The sequence below is a fragment of the Barbus barbus genome (genome assembly GCF_936440315.1).
Source record: "Barbus barbus genome assembly, chromosome: 28".
NCBI classification, from domain to species: Eukaryota; Metazoa; Chordata; class Actinopteri; order Cypriniformes; family Cyprinidae; genus Barbus; species Barbus barbus.
The window spans coordinates 20262355-20280960 of NC_136756.1; the positions used below are offsets into that span (position 1 = coordinate 20262355).

At 37.1% G+C, this 18606-nt stretch overlaps 1 protein-coding gene across 2 annotated transcripts in view; it reads left to right on the plus strand.

The window, feature by feature from the left end:
- The first annotated feature begins 4342 nt into the window (after window positions 1–4342).
- Window positions 4343–18606, plus strand: part of LOC306848395 (A disintegrin and metalloproteinase with thrombospondin motifs 10-like) — a 57739-nt gene continuing 43475 nt past the window's right edge. For both annotated transcript variants that reach the window (XM_079382910.1, XM_079382911.1), the window contains exons 1-3: window positions 4343–4524; window positions 10158–10480; window positions 16910–17268. Coding sequence is in view for 1 of the 2 variants with exons in the window: in XM_079382911.1 (XP_079239037.1) it covers window positions 10378–10480; window positions 16910–17268 (462 nt within the window). In the remaining variant the exon portion in view is untranslated. The remainder of the gene's footprint in view (window positions 4525–10157; window positions 10481–16909; window positions 17269–18606) is intronic.

Consider the following 18606-nt stretch of genomic DNA (forward strand, 5'->3'; position numbering starts at 1 on the left):
TTACAGTACTGTGCAGAAGTCTAGGCCACCATTTAGTTTCTTTCTGTTTATTAATACTGCCTATAAATTTCCTGTATTTTTGGTTGTATTCTAATAAAATGATAGTCATTATACCATTTCTAAAACAACAAATATAATGGTGGCCTAAGACATTTTCACAGTCCTGTAGCTTTTCTGCTACAGAGGCAGAATGTTTTTGTACCACAGGCAACACAATTGTAGTACAAGTGTAAAATATCTGTTACAGAGGCAACTGCATAGGAATTATAGGAGTGTTCCATATGAATTGTGAGTAATATATATATATGTATGTATGGAGTCGTTGCACACAGTAGATTACAACTTCCAGTGTAAAATAGCAGTGCATCATCGATTAACCTATGACTGCACGATTTGGGGGGAAATGTAATTGCAATTATTCGGGTTAATTATTTTGTGTTGTCTCCCATAATAATGATAATCTTGTTTTCCGTTAGGTTGCTGTGGTGGCAGAAATTGGAAGGAGTACTGTGGATGAAGCCACAAGAAGAAATGATGGCCTCCCTTTTGGACCACCCTTTATCAAGAGAGTTCAATTTTGTTGGCCAGCATGGAAAGCAAGAGTTTCGGGGTCTCAAACTGCTTGAGGTTGTATAAGGTATGTTTACTTGCTGTTAGATTATTTATAACATTCATGTGCAAACAGAGGTTATTCGGTAGAGTTGAGTTTGTTCTTCATAAATCAGTGGAATCAAATGAGTTTGATTGTATGCAAATAATTGTCCATACTTAGACAAACAATACCCCAAATTATGAGAATATGGACCATGTGCACTGCTTATTTTAGTGATAAGTAACTGTTAATTTGTGGTGTAGCAATCACAAAACTCAGTTTATAATAAATAATAAAATTCAAACTTTATTAAAGACAAGTACACTCTTAAAAAATGCTGGGTTAAATACAACCCAGTGATTGGGTTTAGACCCAGCGGTTGGGTTACTGCTCAGAAGGTTGGGTTAAATAACCCAGCATGTGTTCTGTCCAATATTTACCCAGCACCTGGTTGTATTTAACCCTGCATTTTTTAGAGTGTACACTAATACAAGTGAAGTGATACTAAAATAAAAATAAATGAAGATGCAAAACCGTCTGAAATATTCTTCAGGCTCTTATGTTTATGTTCATTTATTTCACTGTAATGGCAATGAAAAGGACCTATATTTGCCTGATAAAAATTATAATTGTTTAAAAGAATTTCAGATTGACAGATTTTTACATTTGTGATTTAAATGAGGCATTTAATTTTTGTGAACTATGCCTTTAAATGTTGCCCTGTGCCCTTGTTTACACAGAAATCATTTGTTTATGATAGAATATTATATCCGATACCATTATTGTATTTCCTGAAAAAAAAAAAAAATGGAGATGACTGCTTATTTATTGCAAGGGCTTAAATATGGAATTTAATCTAACTTTGTTCTTTGTGTTTTACAGGAAGCTTGAAAAAAATCTCTCACAAAGCAAATAGCCAGAAAAGAGGCAGAAAAGTCAGTGTCAAAGTGGTTAATCTGTGACGGGAGGAAACTATTCTGCGAAGTCACGTAGTGGAGAGCAAGATGGTTAAGTCTTAAAATATTCTTGATTTTTAAATGAAAATACAATCTTTAAAAAGACAAGAAACATCTGTTTTAACTGAAAAAGTGGCACAGTGGTTGATTATTTGTTGTCTTTTCAAAGGGCCGTTGTGAGAGCGAGGACAGAGGAGCTGCACTGTTGGTTTGTTTGTTTGTGAAATGCATTTTAGAGTTTTCAGATATGAATACAAACAATATAAGTTATGCCAAATAATGTTTGAGCTTCACTTTAACTTTAAGATACTTATGTTTTGTAAAGTTGTAAATATACAAGTTTTAATGGTCATGTTCAAATTATTCCAACGAAACCTTGCTAAAGCATTCAGAATAAAAGTTATATAGTTTTTCAGGAAGCTTAAAAATAACTTTTTTATATAGATACTTGTGTTTTATAAAGTTGTAAATGAACAAGTTATGATAGTCATGTTTAAATTATTCTCAATAAACTTTGCTTAAAAGCATGAACTACTGTACTGGTTTCTGTTTATTGAATACCTTTAGCATTTTAGTGGATTTAATATAATGTTTGTGTTTAAGGGTTTACTGTAAAATAAGGTAACCCAAGCAGACAAATATGTTAGCCCATGTGAATACCTGTTATGGCCCATAAGAGACCTACATAAGACCTAGCTGGGTCCCATCACTAACCCATGTAGGCAGACTCATGTAGGCACCAAATGGGAGCTACCTGGTTAACCTATATGGAGCCCATCTGAGTTAACCCATGTAGGGCCACCATGGAAACTGAGGACAAAATTAGCTGGGTCCCAGTTGGTTAGCCCAGGTGGGCCCCAGATATCGGCCCAATTGCAACCCCTATGGGCCCCACATCGATGTGTTGGCTGGGTTGACTTGACAATTTACTGTTACATACCAGTGTCACAAAGAACGGTGTGATATCTCAAGATAGTTATAGCTAGGCTATCTTTAATTGAGTAGAAGGGACGTGCAGAGAGTTCCTCAGGGGCAGGGGCTCAAATGTAAAAAAGGGGCAATATGAGGACAAATAATATATAGGTCAAAAGATTGGATACATTACTATTTTTTTTTTTTTTTGCAAGAAGTCACTTATAGTCATCATGCCTGCATTTATTTGATCAACATTTTAATATTTATTAATTTACTTTATTTACTTAATGCATTTTATGCAATGCAGATTTATTAGCAATGTTGAAAACCTTTGATAGCCTACTTTTTTCAGGATTTTTTGATGAATAAAAAGTTAAATAAGAACAGCATTTATTTAAAATATAACTTTTGTAACAATATAGCCTACACTACCGTTCAAAAGCTTGAGGTCAGTATTTTTATTTATTTTTTAATAGAAATGAGTTTTTATTCAGCAAGGATTTGTTAAATTGATAGAAACAGTGAAGATTGATATTGTTAGAAAACCTCTCTATTTTGAATAAATGCTGTTTTTAACTTTTTATTTATCAATGAACCCCCAAAAAGTATCACCAGGTTCCAATAAATAAATAAATAAGCAGCACAACTGTTTCCAACATTGATAATAAATCAACATATTACAATGATTTCTGAAGGACCATGCATTGAAGAATGGAGTAATGATGCTTTGAATCACATAAATATATGATATTTTATTAAAATAGTATAAATGTTTATTAAAATAGAAAAACATTCTTTTAAATTGTAATAATATTTCACAATATTAGGCTACATTTTTTTCTGTATTTTTGATCAAATAAATGCAGGCTTGATGAGCATTACTTTCATAATGCTGCATAATTATCAAAAATGTTAATATAATAAAGTCCTTTCACGTCACCATTTCGCCAGCCTACACTTCACATAATAGGCCTGTAGGTGGCACTTGGGCTTAAATAACTATGATTGTAAATAACCGCTCCACTTCACATATTGTCCAATGAAATTTTAATTTCTTGTGCCAGATCATGATTGGTTGGTGTATTATAGCTACATGACTAATGGACATTGATGAATTAGGCTATGTAATATTCTAAAATATATAATATGTGGATTTTTAATTAAATCGACACATTAGCTTTGATCATTGATGGAAAAAAGTTTAAAATATTGTTTGGTTTATTTTTTCCTTGCATCGACCCACTCACGGAAAGAACCATGTATGGCTCGAGAGCCTCGGTTTTTAAAAGACCGCAGTCGAGCAAAACGCACGCAACCATAGCAGCGCCTCAGATTGACAGATATGTAAAAATAAACAGGAATTTTCCGACTTTTGAGCGATTAGTTACTGTTTTGTACAAATTGTCATGTTAATTACAATTCAAATGCATTTTGTTTCATTGACCACAATACCAATGCTATGTGTCCGAGAGGGGCACTCAATTTTGAAAAAGGGCGGGGGCTCGAGCTCCCAAAGCCCGTCCCCTCTGCACGTGCCTGTTTGAGTAGACTTACTTCTGCTTATATTTCCATATAAATCGCTTGCTGCACTTTTAATGTATTTATAGTTCTATTGAATTGTTTCTAATTTGATTTGTTGTTCATTTCTCCTAGTTTTATTGCTTTTATTTAAACTTAAAAACCAAGTGGGTTTGGAATTATGAAGGATAATAACTATGTTGAGAATTAGCAAAGAGTATAGAAGCATAAATTCTTTGGAATTATTGAGACGCGTATCTCTTACCGCGTGCGAATCGGTTCAATCGAATCCCTAAAAAGAACCTGTTCAAAAGAACGATTCGTTCGCGAATCAGACATTACAAAATTGCAGTCCGACCTCAGTTCCTCTCTCCAGCGGCAAGACTGAAGGAAGCAGAGAGACCACGCAGCACCAAAGCACAGTCCACCGGCTCATCTCAGTATGTGGCAGAGAACTACCCGGTGTTGAACGAGGACGACAGACTAGACAGAGGTCGGCAAATCTCAGGGTCGACAAACTGCCCGCTCCTGGACAATTAAACGGTAAGGTCGTTGTGAAACGACTTTGTTCATTTAAACTTATTTTATGGCAGAATGCAAATGAATGCATTGCAAACGTGCATGTTTATCATTCTCATTTTTAATACAAGGGATACATATGCAAGTCTATTCTGCTGTCAGTTTGCTACATGCAGTTATATGAAACTAAAATGATGAAGGCAGCAGCGCTGTCAGACCAGCTGGTGATCACTCTAGCAGAAAGCAGAAATATCTCTCTTTGTCTGTGGGGTTCAGAGTGGAAGCCTTTGCCAAGAGTCTTTGAGGAACGCGTCCAGTTCCCTAGGCTACTTAATAAATTATCTGCTCTTGTAATATTTCCATTAATGCCTGATTACAGCTGCTATCAAATGGAATGACTGGTAGGCAAAAAATGAAGAGTTACAGAGCGATAGTCTCCCCCATGAAATATATAGTTATTATACAAGCATAATACTGCACTATTTGGCTTTTCGAGACACAGCCATTTGAAAGTTGGATAAATGATGTAGTTTGAATGCGTAAGTTGGCAACGAGGATGCCCAGGAGACCTGCGCACTGTCAGGTAGAGCAGTGGTTCCCAACTTTGTTCCTGGAGGCCCCCCAACAATACAAATTTTGGACGTCTCCCTAATCAAACGCACCTGATTCAACTCATCAGTTTGTTAGTGGAGGCTCCAAGAGTTGAAATGGGTGTGTCAGATGAGACATCCAAAATGCGTGCTGTTGGGGGCCCTCCAGGAACAGGTTTGGGAACTGCTGAGGTAGAGCGAGCACTTCTGGAACAACTCCATGCCTGTCCGTGCGCATCTACCTGTGATGGAGAGAGCTTGGGGTAGCTGTTGGAAACTGCAAGTCTTAGACCTATATTTAGACTTTGATATCAGATATCGCCTTATTTTTGTTATTTAGGAAGGTTACTTGGAGAACCTTTTATGCAAAGTTACTAAAAGAACTGCTCCATGCTTCCAATACTTATGGAAACAAAATAAATAAATAAAAATCCAGGGCTTGAAATTTGAATGGAAATTAAGTTTTTAGTGAGTATAAATATTTTAAATATTGCTATTTGATTTGTTTGAAATTAGTATTTTGAATGATGGCTTTTGAAAATGTTTATCCAAGTAATAATAATGAATAACTGGAAAAATTATGAAAAAGACATGGAAATTCATGCGTCTAATGGCATGGGAACTCGATCTGCTGGTCTTCCAGGAGCTGCCAAATGATTTGGTTAAATCTTTGTGTAATCACTAGTTGATCCATCAAACCAGGGCTTTTCAAACGGAAAAAATCTTAAATCAATAAGTTAATAATCAGTTAAAATAAATAAATAAATAATACGTTAACAGGTAAACAGTAAAGTACTAGGTAACACTTTATTTTAAGGTGTCCGTGTTACACATTACATGTGCTTACTATTATAATGACAATAAATGATGCATAATTATATTACAGTAACAAGGACACCTTAAAGTAAAGTGTAACAAAGCACTATAGTGAGTAGAAAATAATAATGTAATAGCAATGTATGTATTTGTAATATAGGCCTACTATTCACATGAAAATACATGAAAAAATATCTGCCTTTTCAATTTTAGGATGAGGGTCCCTCACACACAAGGATGATCATATTTGGGGGTCCGTGGCATCTGAAAAATTGAAAAGCCTTGCACTAAACTACCACCCTCTGCTGGTGAACACCGTGAACATCATAAGAAAACTGAAGAGGCTCATTGTTTAGGCCGTTAAATAAACAATGTATTGTTTTTTCATGAGAAAACAAAGTGGGTTTATAGGTTTTGGTGTAGTAAGCTCTGTCTGGTTCAGGGGTGTGTGTTTTGCGAGCTGGCTAAAATGTTCATGCTCCACAGCCGGTCGTGAATAGCTCTCACATTATGGTCTCCGTTGATGGATTCAGAGTTCATTACCGGTTGTTACATAAGTCACTTCTGCTGACAGTGCATCGGTGATCATTATCTTAATTCCCTTGTTTGTGCTTTGTTTATTTGAAGGAGCGAGCGGAAAATGAATTGAGAAGTGTGATACACCAACTTTTTGTTTTTGGGGTCTTTCCCAGTTTGAATCCTCTGGTTTCTGTAAATCAAGTCTTGTTGTGAGTGGGTAAGACAGTGTTTGTGGAGGCCAGTGGTCTGTGGCTCTTTCATACTGTTACAGTGCAGTGTCAAGCTTAAGTGAGGAGACTTTCTGCTCGTATGTCATCCAAATGGAGATGAAGAGAGACTGCCTAGTTTCCAGAGAGGATTGAGACCCAAGATTTCTCCATTGCAGAGAGGGCTTTACATTCAGTCTGTCATATGGGTTTAATTATCAGAGTTTTACTTGTGCCTGATGGCTCCGCGTCTCCGCCGGTGTAGTCTGACAGCACAAAATGCTTCTTGCCGTCTCAGATCACATATATTCTCGTACCTCATGTCTGCGCTAAAAGTTCACAAGGCCCTTGCTGAAATTTCTTGTCACATTTAGTATATGTCGACACGCCATATGTAGCTTGCAGATGCTTCTCGTTCTTGATTTACCCTCAAGAGCAGTCAATTATGAAGTTCAACTCCTTCAAGGCCACAGCTGAATTTTTTGGAGAAGATGTTGCTCTACGAGTTCATGTCTTCCTGTGGCCTCTGTGGCTTGAGGTCCTTCTCCTGCTTTGTGGGCTGGTGTGTTTTTATCACAAAACAGGCCGCAGATGGACAAGTGAATCATTCACTGGACAAGTTTAGTCTTCGGGAACACAAATTAAGATATTTTTGATGATTTGCGAGAGCTCTCTGACCCTCCCATAAACAGCAAGGATCCTTACACGATCAAGGTCCAGAAACGTAATAAGGACATTGTTAAAATAATCCATGTGACATCAGTGGTTCAACCGTAATTTTACGGGGCTACGCAAAATTTTGTTTTCTTTGTGCGCAAAGAAAACACAAATAACTTTATTCAGCAATTTGTCACCCTGGTGCCATGTTGGAGAGTATCAGAACGCAACGTATGTACACGGATACGTTGTTTACGCTTTGATCGGAAGGTAAACAATGTGTCTGCAGAAAAAAGTATTTTAGTATAATATTTTGTTGAACGCTTACAGTATTTGAGTAATATTAATCCTAAAAATAAAAAAGAAACTAAAAATTCTCAGCTCCCAATCCTAATGACAACATAATGTTGGACTTTTAGGTTGAACAAGCCTCAAAGCCACATAGTTCGTGACACACAAATGAAGAACATAGAGGACCAAATCTTGGACCTTCTTTGCCAAGATTTAGATAAGACGATGTTTTAATGAAAACCACCGATCTCAGTCTAGTAACTTCACAATAAAACAAGTCTCTAACAAGAGGTAATGCAAGTAAAGAGGCTTTTGCCAAGCAGGAAATAACAGTAAAAAGCCTAGAGAGTTAAAAGTGTGTGGAGAGCACAGGGGCATGTAGTCCATCACTATTTGTAAGGGACAAAGACCTCTTAGTGTTTTAAGATTACTTGCTGCACTTAAGCTGTTTCAATGCAGCCCATAGGAAATGAGGGGAACTTAAAACCAGCATCTGAGGCCACTTTTGGGTCCTGACCTATTTGTTGCTGCTATTTTTTTCAATGAAAACAGAGAGTGTTTGATTTTTAATGGAGGAGAATGTAGAATATTGTCAGGCAGTTTAACATGGCTTATTTTGTGGCAACAGAAATCTTGGATGAGTTTCGCAAAGTGGTTTCACACAGCTTTCCAAAACAGTTTTCCGTAGCAATTAGACAAAACTCCCTCACACACAGACACACACTACTTTGGCCATTGTCTTTTTTGTGGTACTAGTCAGGAATAGTTATCCTTGATGGACAAATAAGTGCACAAACTCTATATTCTTTTCGCTCACCCTTTCCCAAATTGTCTCCCTTTCCCTCTCCTTTAACCACTCTAAACTTTTTTTCTCTTTTTTTCTTGAGTTTGAGTTCATCGTTTTTTTTTTTCATCAGGAGGCAACTTGTATTCTTATGTTGCCAAATCATTTCCCATCTGTTCTTGATTACCTTTGTCTGCACTTGGTTTCTCTTCACCCATCAGAGCTCGTATGGCATCTCTTTCTACCTCTTCCCAGAAAGCATGGAATGAGGATTATATAGAAAAGGAAATAAAAAAAGGAAGGCGAGAAGGAGGTAGGATAGCTTTTGTTAATGTTGATGTTGATCATACTATGCTTGCAGTATGCAGTGTGTATCCTGGGCAAAATAGGCAATTTATTCTTTTTGCATGACGTTTGAATGAAAGTGAAAGACACATGAAAGTGCAGTATACAATCAAATCACATTGCAAGGAATATGCTGTCCCACAATGCAATACACTTAACCTAAAATTCAGTGGGATGAATGTATTGCAGATCATTTTAAACTGCGATCGCTTTACTTAACCTTAACTAGTGTGATGGAGGCAATATCAACCACTTTTTTTACAATAATATATTTTCTTTACTTTTATGTGATTATTACACACATTTCTACAGAAAATTGCAAAATATACAGTTTTCTGAGATGTGTAACAAGACAACTATTTTGTGTGTGCACTTGCACATCAAAAACTATGGGCAGACACCGGTATGTACAACAGTAAGCATTACCAGAGGTGCACATAAGTTTTTTAGTCTGGTTCTCATGGGAGCACATGCAGATTTGGTTTGATGCTCATACTGCACATAGTGTGACCCATTAAATATAAAAAATAAAATAATTATTAATAGTAATAATAGCATTATTGTACATTATTTAGTTTTTTAATAAAATAATAAACAAAATAAAGTGTGATAATACTATTATATTTTAAAATAAAATGTGAGTATTAAATAAAAATACAACAATTTTACAGTACACATAAAAATGCAAAGCTAATATTTATTATATATTTTCTTTTTTATATGAATTTTCAGTATTTTGAAACTCAAAATTAGCTAGATTTTATTTTGGTGGGTTGATGGCAAGTAAGTATATGCACTGCCGGTTTTAGCGCTCGAGTGTGTCAGTAAATGAAATGTCATAGTTTTGCACTTTGCTCTGATTTATGCTTTCAGTTCGAATGGACATCTTATACAGCATTACAGATAATTGATCTAAAACAGTGATGTGCATTAACAGCTGTCAGCCATGCCAGTACTTAAGTGAGCAGTATGAACTTATTTACCCAGTGCTTTTTTTTTTTGGTTGCACATGTGCACCTGCACACCACGTATGTGCACCCCAGTGATTTACGCAGCTGAACACAACCTATGGCTTGCTCTCTCTCTCATTGTGTCCCATTAGAAACAGTGGTGCCACACAAGTCCCTCTTGTGATATTTCTCAAAGTAGGACATTTTGTTTTATAGCCTGCCCCAGACGTCAGCTTGCCCTCCTGACCCTACAATGCTTTCCTTTCTTTTGCACTCTTCCGGTGAAGGACAGAGTGAAGAGAAACAGCAGCCCCCAGGTTAGAAAGCGTTTTTTCCCCTTTCCACTTGAATGTCAAAGGAGGAATGATTGATTAGCTCTAGTAACAGGATGCAAACAACAGCCTCCCATGGCAATATGTTTGACCGGTCAGAGAGGAACCTTTTAGCCAAGAAACTTACCGTTCTTTTGCATCTATCTAACCTGTTTGTCTTTCAATAGGGAGGCTGTTCATATTTATGATCTCCGGTTGTACACATCTTCGAACTGCCCGTCCTCCACCTCCAACCCTGAGAGGCGAAGCATCAGGATCCACATAGAAGCAAAGCCACCATGGCTCCAGAATTCTGTGCGTCACTTTGGTGAGCGTGGGGCCGTCAGAGGGCAGAAGACATGTTGGGACAGAGGGCTGGGCACCGCATTGAAGCTTGCTGTAGTAACCATGGAAACGGTGTGGAGGAGTTTGGCCTGCGTTGGCATCATCGCCATGGTTGCCAGTGGAGTGGCAGAGAGTTGGAGTCCTGAGGAGTTTGCTCAGTCTCAAGGTGAGATTACTGATTGTTTTGTTGTAATGAATTTTAAGTAAATGGTGTGGAAAATAAGTGTTTATTTCTTTTTAGCAATCATTTGCTGCCATTAAACTGCATTAAAGCGGGCAGCTGCCATCCTGCTTTTTGTATATACTAGCATTCAAAGGTTTTGAAAGAAGTCTCTCATGCACACCAAAGCTGCATTTATTTGATCAAAATGCAGTAAAAACAATAATATTGTGAAATATTATTACAACTTAAAATAGCTGTTTTCTTTTCTAATATATTTTAAAATTTAATTTATTCCTGTGTTGGCAAAGCTGAATTTTTCTACATATTTGTCACATGACGCTTTAAAAGCAGGGCTCGCAAAATCGCTAGCCCGACTTCCCGGGGCTATTGCGTTTTCCAGTCGGGCTACCTTAAATACAGGGCTCCCACGCAGTGTTCCCTCTAAGCTGAGCGCACGTGACCGCGCAGAAGAAATAACGTGCCTCGCGCACACAAAAATGAGTTTGGAAGCCATTTGATTGAATGCCGCCAGTAAAAGGGAAATAATAGCAATGCTCGGGCAAACCGCTATAGAGCTGATGTCACGACAGAGTTAGAACCGGTTTCATAGAAAGAGAACGATATGCACCAAATGAGTCGCTAACTGAATACTTCAATAGTTGCGATGCGCTCAACATGAGAGACAACGCAAACGCAATGACTTGTGAAATAAAACGTCCTCATGTATTAAAGAAGAGTGGCTTGATTAAGTGCTGGAAAGAGCGGAGGACGGGCAAAGAACGGTAACAAAGACATGTACAGTCACACACAAGAGTATTGTACAAACTGTACTTCATAATCATGTTTAGACAGCTATAGAAGAATTTTTGACTTTGAGTCTCTTGCTCATCAAGGCTGTATTCATTTCAAAAATACAGAAAAAAACATTGATATAGTGAAATATTATTGCAATTTCTAATATCGGTTTCCTATTTTAATACCTATACTATAAAATATAATTTATTCCTGTGATCAAAGCTGAATTTTCAGCATCATTACGCCAGCAGTGTCCCATGATCCTTCAGAAATCATAATAATATGCTGATTTATTATCAGTGTTGAAACTGTTGTGCTGCTTCATATTTTTTTGGAACCTGTGTTTCTTTTTTCTTTGATTCTTTGATTAATAAAAAGTTTAAAAGAACAGCATTTATTCAAAATATAAATATTTTCTGACAATAGAAGTCTTTACTATCAATTTTATCCATTTAACACATCCTTGCTGATTATTTAACTTTCTTTAAAGTATCTTTAAAAAAGAAAAAAAATTCTGGCCCCAAACATTTGAATAGTTTATATTGTAACACAAAATCTCTGTTTTGACTAAACACTGTTCATTTTAACTTTTTATTTAAAAAAAATATCACAGGTCCCAAAAAATACAGTATAAAAAATAAAATAAAATAAAAAAGCAGTACAACTGTTTCCAACATTGATTAAAAATCAGCATATTAGAATGATTTCTAAAGGATCATGTGACAATGAAAATACTGCTTTGCTTCACAGGAATTAATTACATTTTAAAGTATATTAAAATAGAAAACATTTATTTTAAATTGCAATAATATTTCACAATATTTTCTGAAATAATATTCAGTATTTTTTATCAAATAGATACAGCCTTGATGAGCATAAGAAACTTCTTTAAAAAACTTTATTCATCCAAACTTTTGAACTGCAGTGTATTGTACAGTAAAAATGTTTTCTCAGGTAACCTAAAAATGTACATCATTTAGTTACATCAAGGGTCAAATCAAATATAAATAGCACATTAAAGTTAAAAGTTACACACTTTTTTGTGTGCGTGCCGTACAGGTCTGGTATAAAGATTGCTTTTGCTCAGGGGGCCGAAATGTCAGCTCAAAAGATTTTCAATTTTTTCAAATTGCCTTAAATAGATTTTTAAGAATTCTGCAGATACCTTGTAAATAGTAAAATAAAACTCTTTCCTTGATATTCGTTGATATTTGTGTATTGAAAATGTTTTTGATTGACATTTATGGTCTTTATTTTATTTGGGCTAGTTAAATTAATTTTCGGGCTACCAAAATCTGAAGAGTACCTGCCCGAAGGGCTACCAGGGATTTAGAAATTTTGCGAGCCCTGAAAAGTCCATTTAATATTCTGATTTGCTGCTTAATTTCTCAAAGACTAAATCATCCTTTACAAAAAAAAGGTAAAAACGAGGTTGGACGATTTTGAAGTTAGAGGAGAAAATCAGATGGCATTCGGTACTACTTATGTCTAAATCACACTTAAAAAGTATATAAATTATATATTTTTTGGGAAAATGAGAGATTGTTTCACTATATAAGACCCTTATCCCTCGGCTAGGATCACGTAGAGCCTCTTGAAGCTGCATTTAAACTGCAATTTGGACCTTCAAACCTTTGGCCAGCACTGAAGTCCACTATTTGGAGAAAAATCATGGAATGTTTTCCAAAAAAACTGAATTAATTTCTTTTTTTTACTGAAGAAAGAAAGACATGAACATCTTGGATGATATGGGGATGAGTAAATTATCAGGAAAAATTCATTCTGGAAGTGAGCTAATCCTTTAACATAATTAGCAATATCTCATAATTAGCAAAACGGACTGCTATTTCAATTTGACTAATAAAGAGTAATTATTAATTTAGTCAGACTGAAATGAAATCGACTTTTAAAGTGCACGTAAACACATTTCTTGTTGCAGTAGAAGTTACCTGAGAAACTTTCCGTATGTTTCATGTTGCACAATGGATGCAGCAATGGCAGATCATCAAAGCGTAAAACAGAATGAATTGTTAGCCTCAAGCCTCGAACAGTAACAAACCATTTAGACAACCAGGAACAGATGCACTGCGACGTCAGTTAGCCATCACAAGAGCAAGCCAGACTCGATGACCCATCTTTCCATGAAACCGACCACTGTCTCATTTCATACAATTAGTGACCCAGTTATCTCTCTGACGAGAGTCACATGAGTCACCTTTTAGACATCCAACTCTAAAATGTACATTCCTGCAGCATACTAATGAAATATATAAGATTTAAAGAGATACAAAGGTTACATAATAAAAACATGCTCAAGCATGTGGATTTGACTTTACTGCGTCGTCTGGTCCAGTTCACGACAAGCGTGTGAGCGTGTCTGGCTGAGTTTCTGTGTTTATTCAAAAGGCGGATGGGACAAATATGCAGACCAGCCGTAGTTGCTGTTAAACGTCATTTTTTGGCCTATGAATAACTTAATAATGCATTTTTTCCTCTCATAACCAGGGTTACATCATGTAGCGTACAGTTATTAAAGCAGAGCACTGAGTTTATGTGTAATCTCGCCACATGCAATGACTGGCCACCACAGGCATATATTTAAATCTTGTAGTCCAAATAGCAGTGTGGCAGACGGTACACAAACAGGATGTGGATGGGTTTTGAGTCGCTGACAGGGCCTCTGTTCAAGAAAGACTGACTTCTCAGCCTGGCATGGGGAAGAGTTTTCTCCTCCACAAGTCTGGGCGCACTCGCTGACTTGATGCAGCTGTTACACATCTGGGAAAGGTGGAGAGACCGCTCTCTCTCTTTTTCTCCAGCCCGGTTTCCACAGGAAAACTTCGGTTTAAAAAAAGGGGGTGTTCACTTTAGTTTCCCGCACGGTCCTAATTAAAGGTTGTTCTCCTTAACCTTCTAAAATAAACTTTCAAACCCTGGGCGGCTCCTGATGGTGGTTTATTTGAATCAAAAGTGAAGTCTTTATTCTTTTAATGGGGCTCTGTCTGTGGCGAGGGAGTTTATGGGGAAGTAACGCAGGCGTCCTCCTCCTCTCGGGTTCCTTATTGAGATTAAAGACACATCAAAGGCTCTGGAGCATCGGTGCACCCTGTAGGTGTAAGAGCAGGGAGTACCCTTCCATCAATTGTGGGCCTTATGTTTATTTAAGATAGCGCCAGTTGATGGCGGTCAGAGGGCTGGGCGTGTTGTACAGTTTGAGCTCCGCTTTCATGCTTTGACATAAGACCCAGCTGTGCCCCTGGCTGCTGTTATAGAGACTGTCTGGATTCAAGTTATCCTATATAGATTCAAGATTCTATCACTGTATATTTATGAGAATTTTGGGAGATCACATAAAAAATCTGAATAGAATCACTGAGATACAATTTCAAAAATGTGCATAATGACTTTTAATGTCAGATTTATCCTAGCATGTGAATACGTTACGTTGTTGTTTTATGCTTAATAATAATAATAATAATCATTTAAAAAATAAGATGTTGTAATTTGGCTTAGGCTCTCTCTTTATGCCTTGCAAGTGTTTTATTAGTTTATTATTACTTTTATGCCTGAATATATGTGTCCTGCTTTCAGTTGAAACATCTTTGTTGTTTATAATAGAAGCAATCTAGTTTAGTCATGCCATGTAGCTTACTTGTAGACCCACTGTCGCACATGCCAGTAACAAATAAGTAACAAAATAAATCATGTCTTATGGTGTAAATTATAAGAAGTAACATGTTGTTTTGCGTGTTCAATCCCAAAAGTAATCCTGAACTTTTCATTTAACAGTCTTTTTACTTCCAAGTCACTCCTCCACTGATTGATTTTACAACTGATTGTCATTTTTAAACCCAGACAGCATTTACTGTTAGGGTGTATAAGGCTAGAAGTGAGCTTAAATTTAATCAAAAGGATGGAACTCTCTGTTGGTCCGATGATGGTCTTGAGTCTGCACATATTTTAAAAAGCCAATGGAAACACATGTGGGGCTCAGAAGCAGCAGCTCTTTCAGTAATAAGACAGTCTTATTAAGTGGCCCAGTCTGAGTAACTGCTGTGAGGAGAGAACGATGTGATCTTTTATATTTTCAGCACTTGGTTTGAGCCTTCATTCCCTCCTTATGGAGGGCTTAATGAAATGGACCGTATTCTCTAAGGTTACTTGTCCTTCTCTTGCCATTGTACACAATGCCAAATTTAATATAAGTCATGTGCTGCATCTGCTGATATATTTCTACAGCTTTGAGAGATTACGGAAAGTAGTAAGTCTAGCTGAATCAAGGTCACGCACAAGTCTCATCTTCATGCCCCTGGACCCAAACAAAAGAGACATTGCTGTCGCCCTTCTCACAGTGTTTGAACTGGCAAGATGGAGTAAACAAACCAATGGAACAAACCTTGTTTCACATTAAGAACACTGATCCTGGTGTACTTCTTCACATCTGAATGTATAAAAGGGTTTGGTTTGGTTTCAGGATGTTTGTCTCTTTGGCAATCTCCGCCCCTTGGGTGCAGTTTTTCAAATGCCGAATTTGGACAATTAATCTCCTGGCCCGCTGTCGGGAACAGGAAGTATACAATTTCAGGATTTCCATAGCGACAGGCAGCCGTTGGCTTTTGGGCTGCTAACTTGCTTTTCTTCTCTGTGGTCTACTCAGTGGTTTCACTGTGAACTCTTTTGTTCGCCAATTGACACGGTCAGAGTACATAACTGCAACTGAATAAAATCCTTGTTAGTAACCAGAGACTCTTTACATGGGCCCCAGCTGATCCAAGGGACAGCGATCTGCTTGAAATAGTTTGTTTACGGATGTATTGTTGGTTTGAGTTAACAGTTCTCACTTGTTTGGCTCCTAAAAATTACATTTAGTATTGCTTTATGGTCTTGGAGTGATACTGACAGCTAGAAGCGTAATTTCCTTCATATGCCTCATCCCTTCAGTGTTCATTAAAATTGTCTTATACTTTTAGTTCCGCTTTACTCCCACAGATTTCCAATTTGCAGAATTCCTCAGATTTCTTTCCCCTGAAATCAGTGCCTTAAATATGGAAAGAGTGTGCAGATTCCATTTAGGCCTGGTCATGTGACCTCAGTATGGTGGCCCCTGTAAAGTGATCCAATTCAAGTCAAATTCAATTTGCTAGGATACTGGTATGATTTTAATGTCATTATTTATGTAGCTAAATGTGCATTTATCTTCCAGATTTTTAAATATTATATAATACACTTTAATTTTATGGTATATTATACTTTTATAATATCCACTACTGTTCAAATGTTTAGGTAAGGGTTAATATATATTTTTTCAGGATCATGTGACCCTTAAAGCTGAAGAAATGGCTGCTGAAAATTCAGCTTTCCCATCACTGGAATAAACTACATTTTAAATTATATTACAATAGTAAACAGTTACTTAAATATATTGTATAATTGTATTTTTTAACAAATAATGCAGTCTTGGTGAGCAAGAAACATTTTCAAAAACAACTCCAAACTTTCGAATTGTAGTGTATAAAACTTTTTCTTTTTTTAATAAGAACAATTTTAGTGCATGTGTAATTGCTTATTGTGTGAGCTCTATAAACTCAACTCAACTTCCATTCTTCAATCTAAAGAACATTTTTTGTTTTTCCACAGCTGAGTTTCTGTCCAGCTTGGGCCAGTATGAGATCGCCATCCCAGTGCGTGTGGGGCCGCATGGGGAAACGCTATCGGAAGAGGAGACCTCTCACAGGAATGGCCGACACCGGCGTAGCATGGAAACGCAGAGCGTTCCAGAGCCACAGCTGTACTATCAGCTCTCCACATCGAGCGCTGACCTTTTGCTCAACCTTACGCTGCAGGGAGGACTGCTCTCGCGACAGTTCAGTGTGGAATACTGGAAGAGGGGCCGTTTGGCTTGGAGTCACCCATACTTGCCCAACTGCCACTATGTGGGTCACCTACAGCACCAGCCTCACTCTAGTTCTGTGGCTCTTAGCAACTGTAATGGCCTGGTAAGCTCCATTAGAATTTTGAAGCAAACAGTGCTGTGTCTCACGGCACAATGATGTACTAATTACTATGCACCTAACCTATGTCTGCTCTCAAATGACTTCAGATGTAAAAGTTTGCAAAATGGGCTGCACCTATAGCCTTAAAGGGATAGTCCACCCAAAAATGAAAATTCTGTCATTAATTACTCACCCTCATGTCGTTCCAAACCCATAAGACCTTCATTCATCTTCAGCAGTGTTAATTTAAAAAATATTTGTCAATGAACCTTTTTTCTGTGACTAAGACGAGACGTTGACGAGCTAAAACTAATATCTGATGATAAAAACTATGACGAAATTTATGCCGCGTCTTCGTTAACAAGACGAGATGGGACTAAAATGTTATTTGAGGACTGCCGGACAGTCAAAATACATCCTATAGGCTAAATTAACTGACTTGTCTTTTAAAATGTGTGTCTCTGTCATTGGATAAAGGGCGTTTGCATATTTGGTCTTAGTATGGCAGCCGCAGTGGACGGATAGGCTACCAAAACGCGAACTAGCGACCTGAAACAGTGGCCTCAGCACCTGAAGTGTTAGGGACTGGGTGACCAGACGTCCCGTTTTTCCCGGGAGTCACAATTCGTTGTTGAACTTCGTTGTGTAACTTAAAGTTAGTGAAGGCGGGATAGGTGGAATCGCGCTGATAGAAGTGCTCTCTCTCTCGTGCACACTCCACTTCTTCAATTCTCATACGGCGCGCGATCAGTTCTCAGCGCTCAAATACACACAGCAGTCCAAATGCCTATCGCATAGAGTCAGAGTATCTCAAGTAAATACAGTAGGTATGGCTTAAGTGAGTGTAAACAGGTGGGTGAAAACTGAATGCATGTCAGTATTACATCATTTACATGCATACCTTCCGTCTTAAATAGACAGCATTCCTAATTATCTGTGTCATCAATGTTAACCAACAAAAGATGTTAAATAAATGTATACTTGTTAAGTAAACCTACTGTATCTGAAAAATGAGTTTAATTTGTATCTCTACCAAAAAATGAAAATGTATTCCATTTTTTCCTAATTCAATCCTTGATTCACATTTCTCATAAGCTTAACTGATTTGGTCTAAAGTAGGGGTGGGCGATATGGAAAAAATATCATATCACGATTTTTTTTAGAAATATCACGATTAACGATTTTATCACGATTCTTTGTCATGTTGGTTTTACAAGTTGTCTGAGCATTACAGCCAAACTAGAAAGACAAAGCCTTTCAAGATAACAAAAAAAAAAAAAGACATGGCAGATATTTAGGCCAAAGGGGGCGAAGATAAAAAATCTTTGTCATTATTTTATC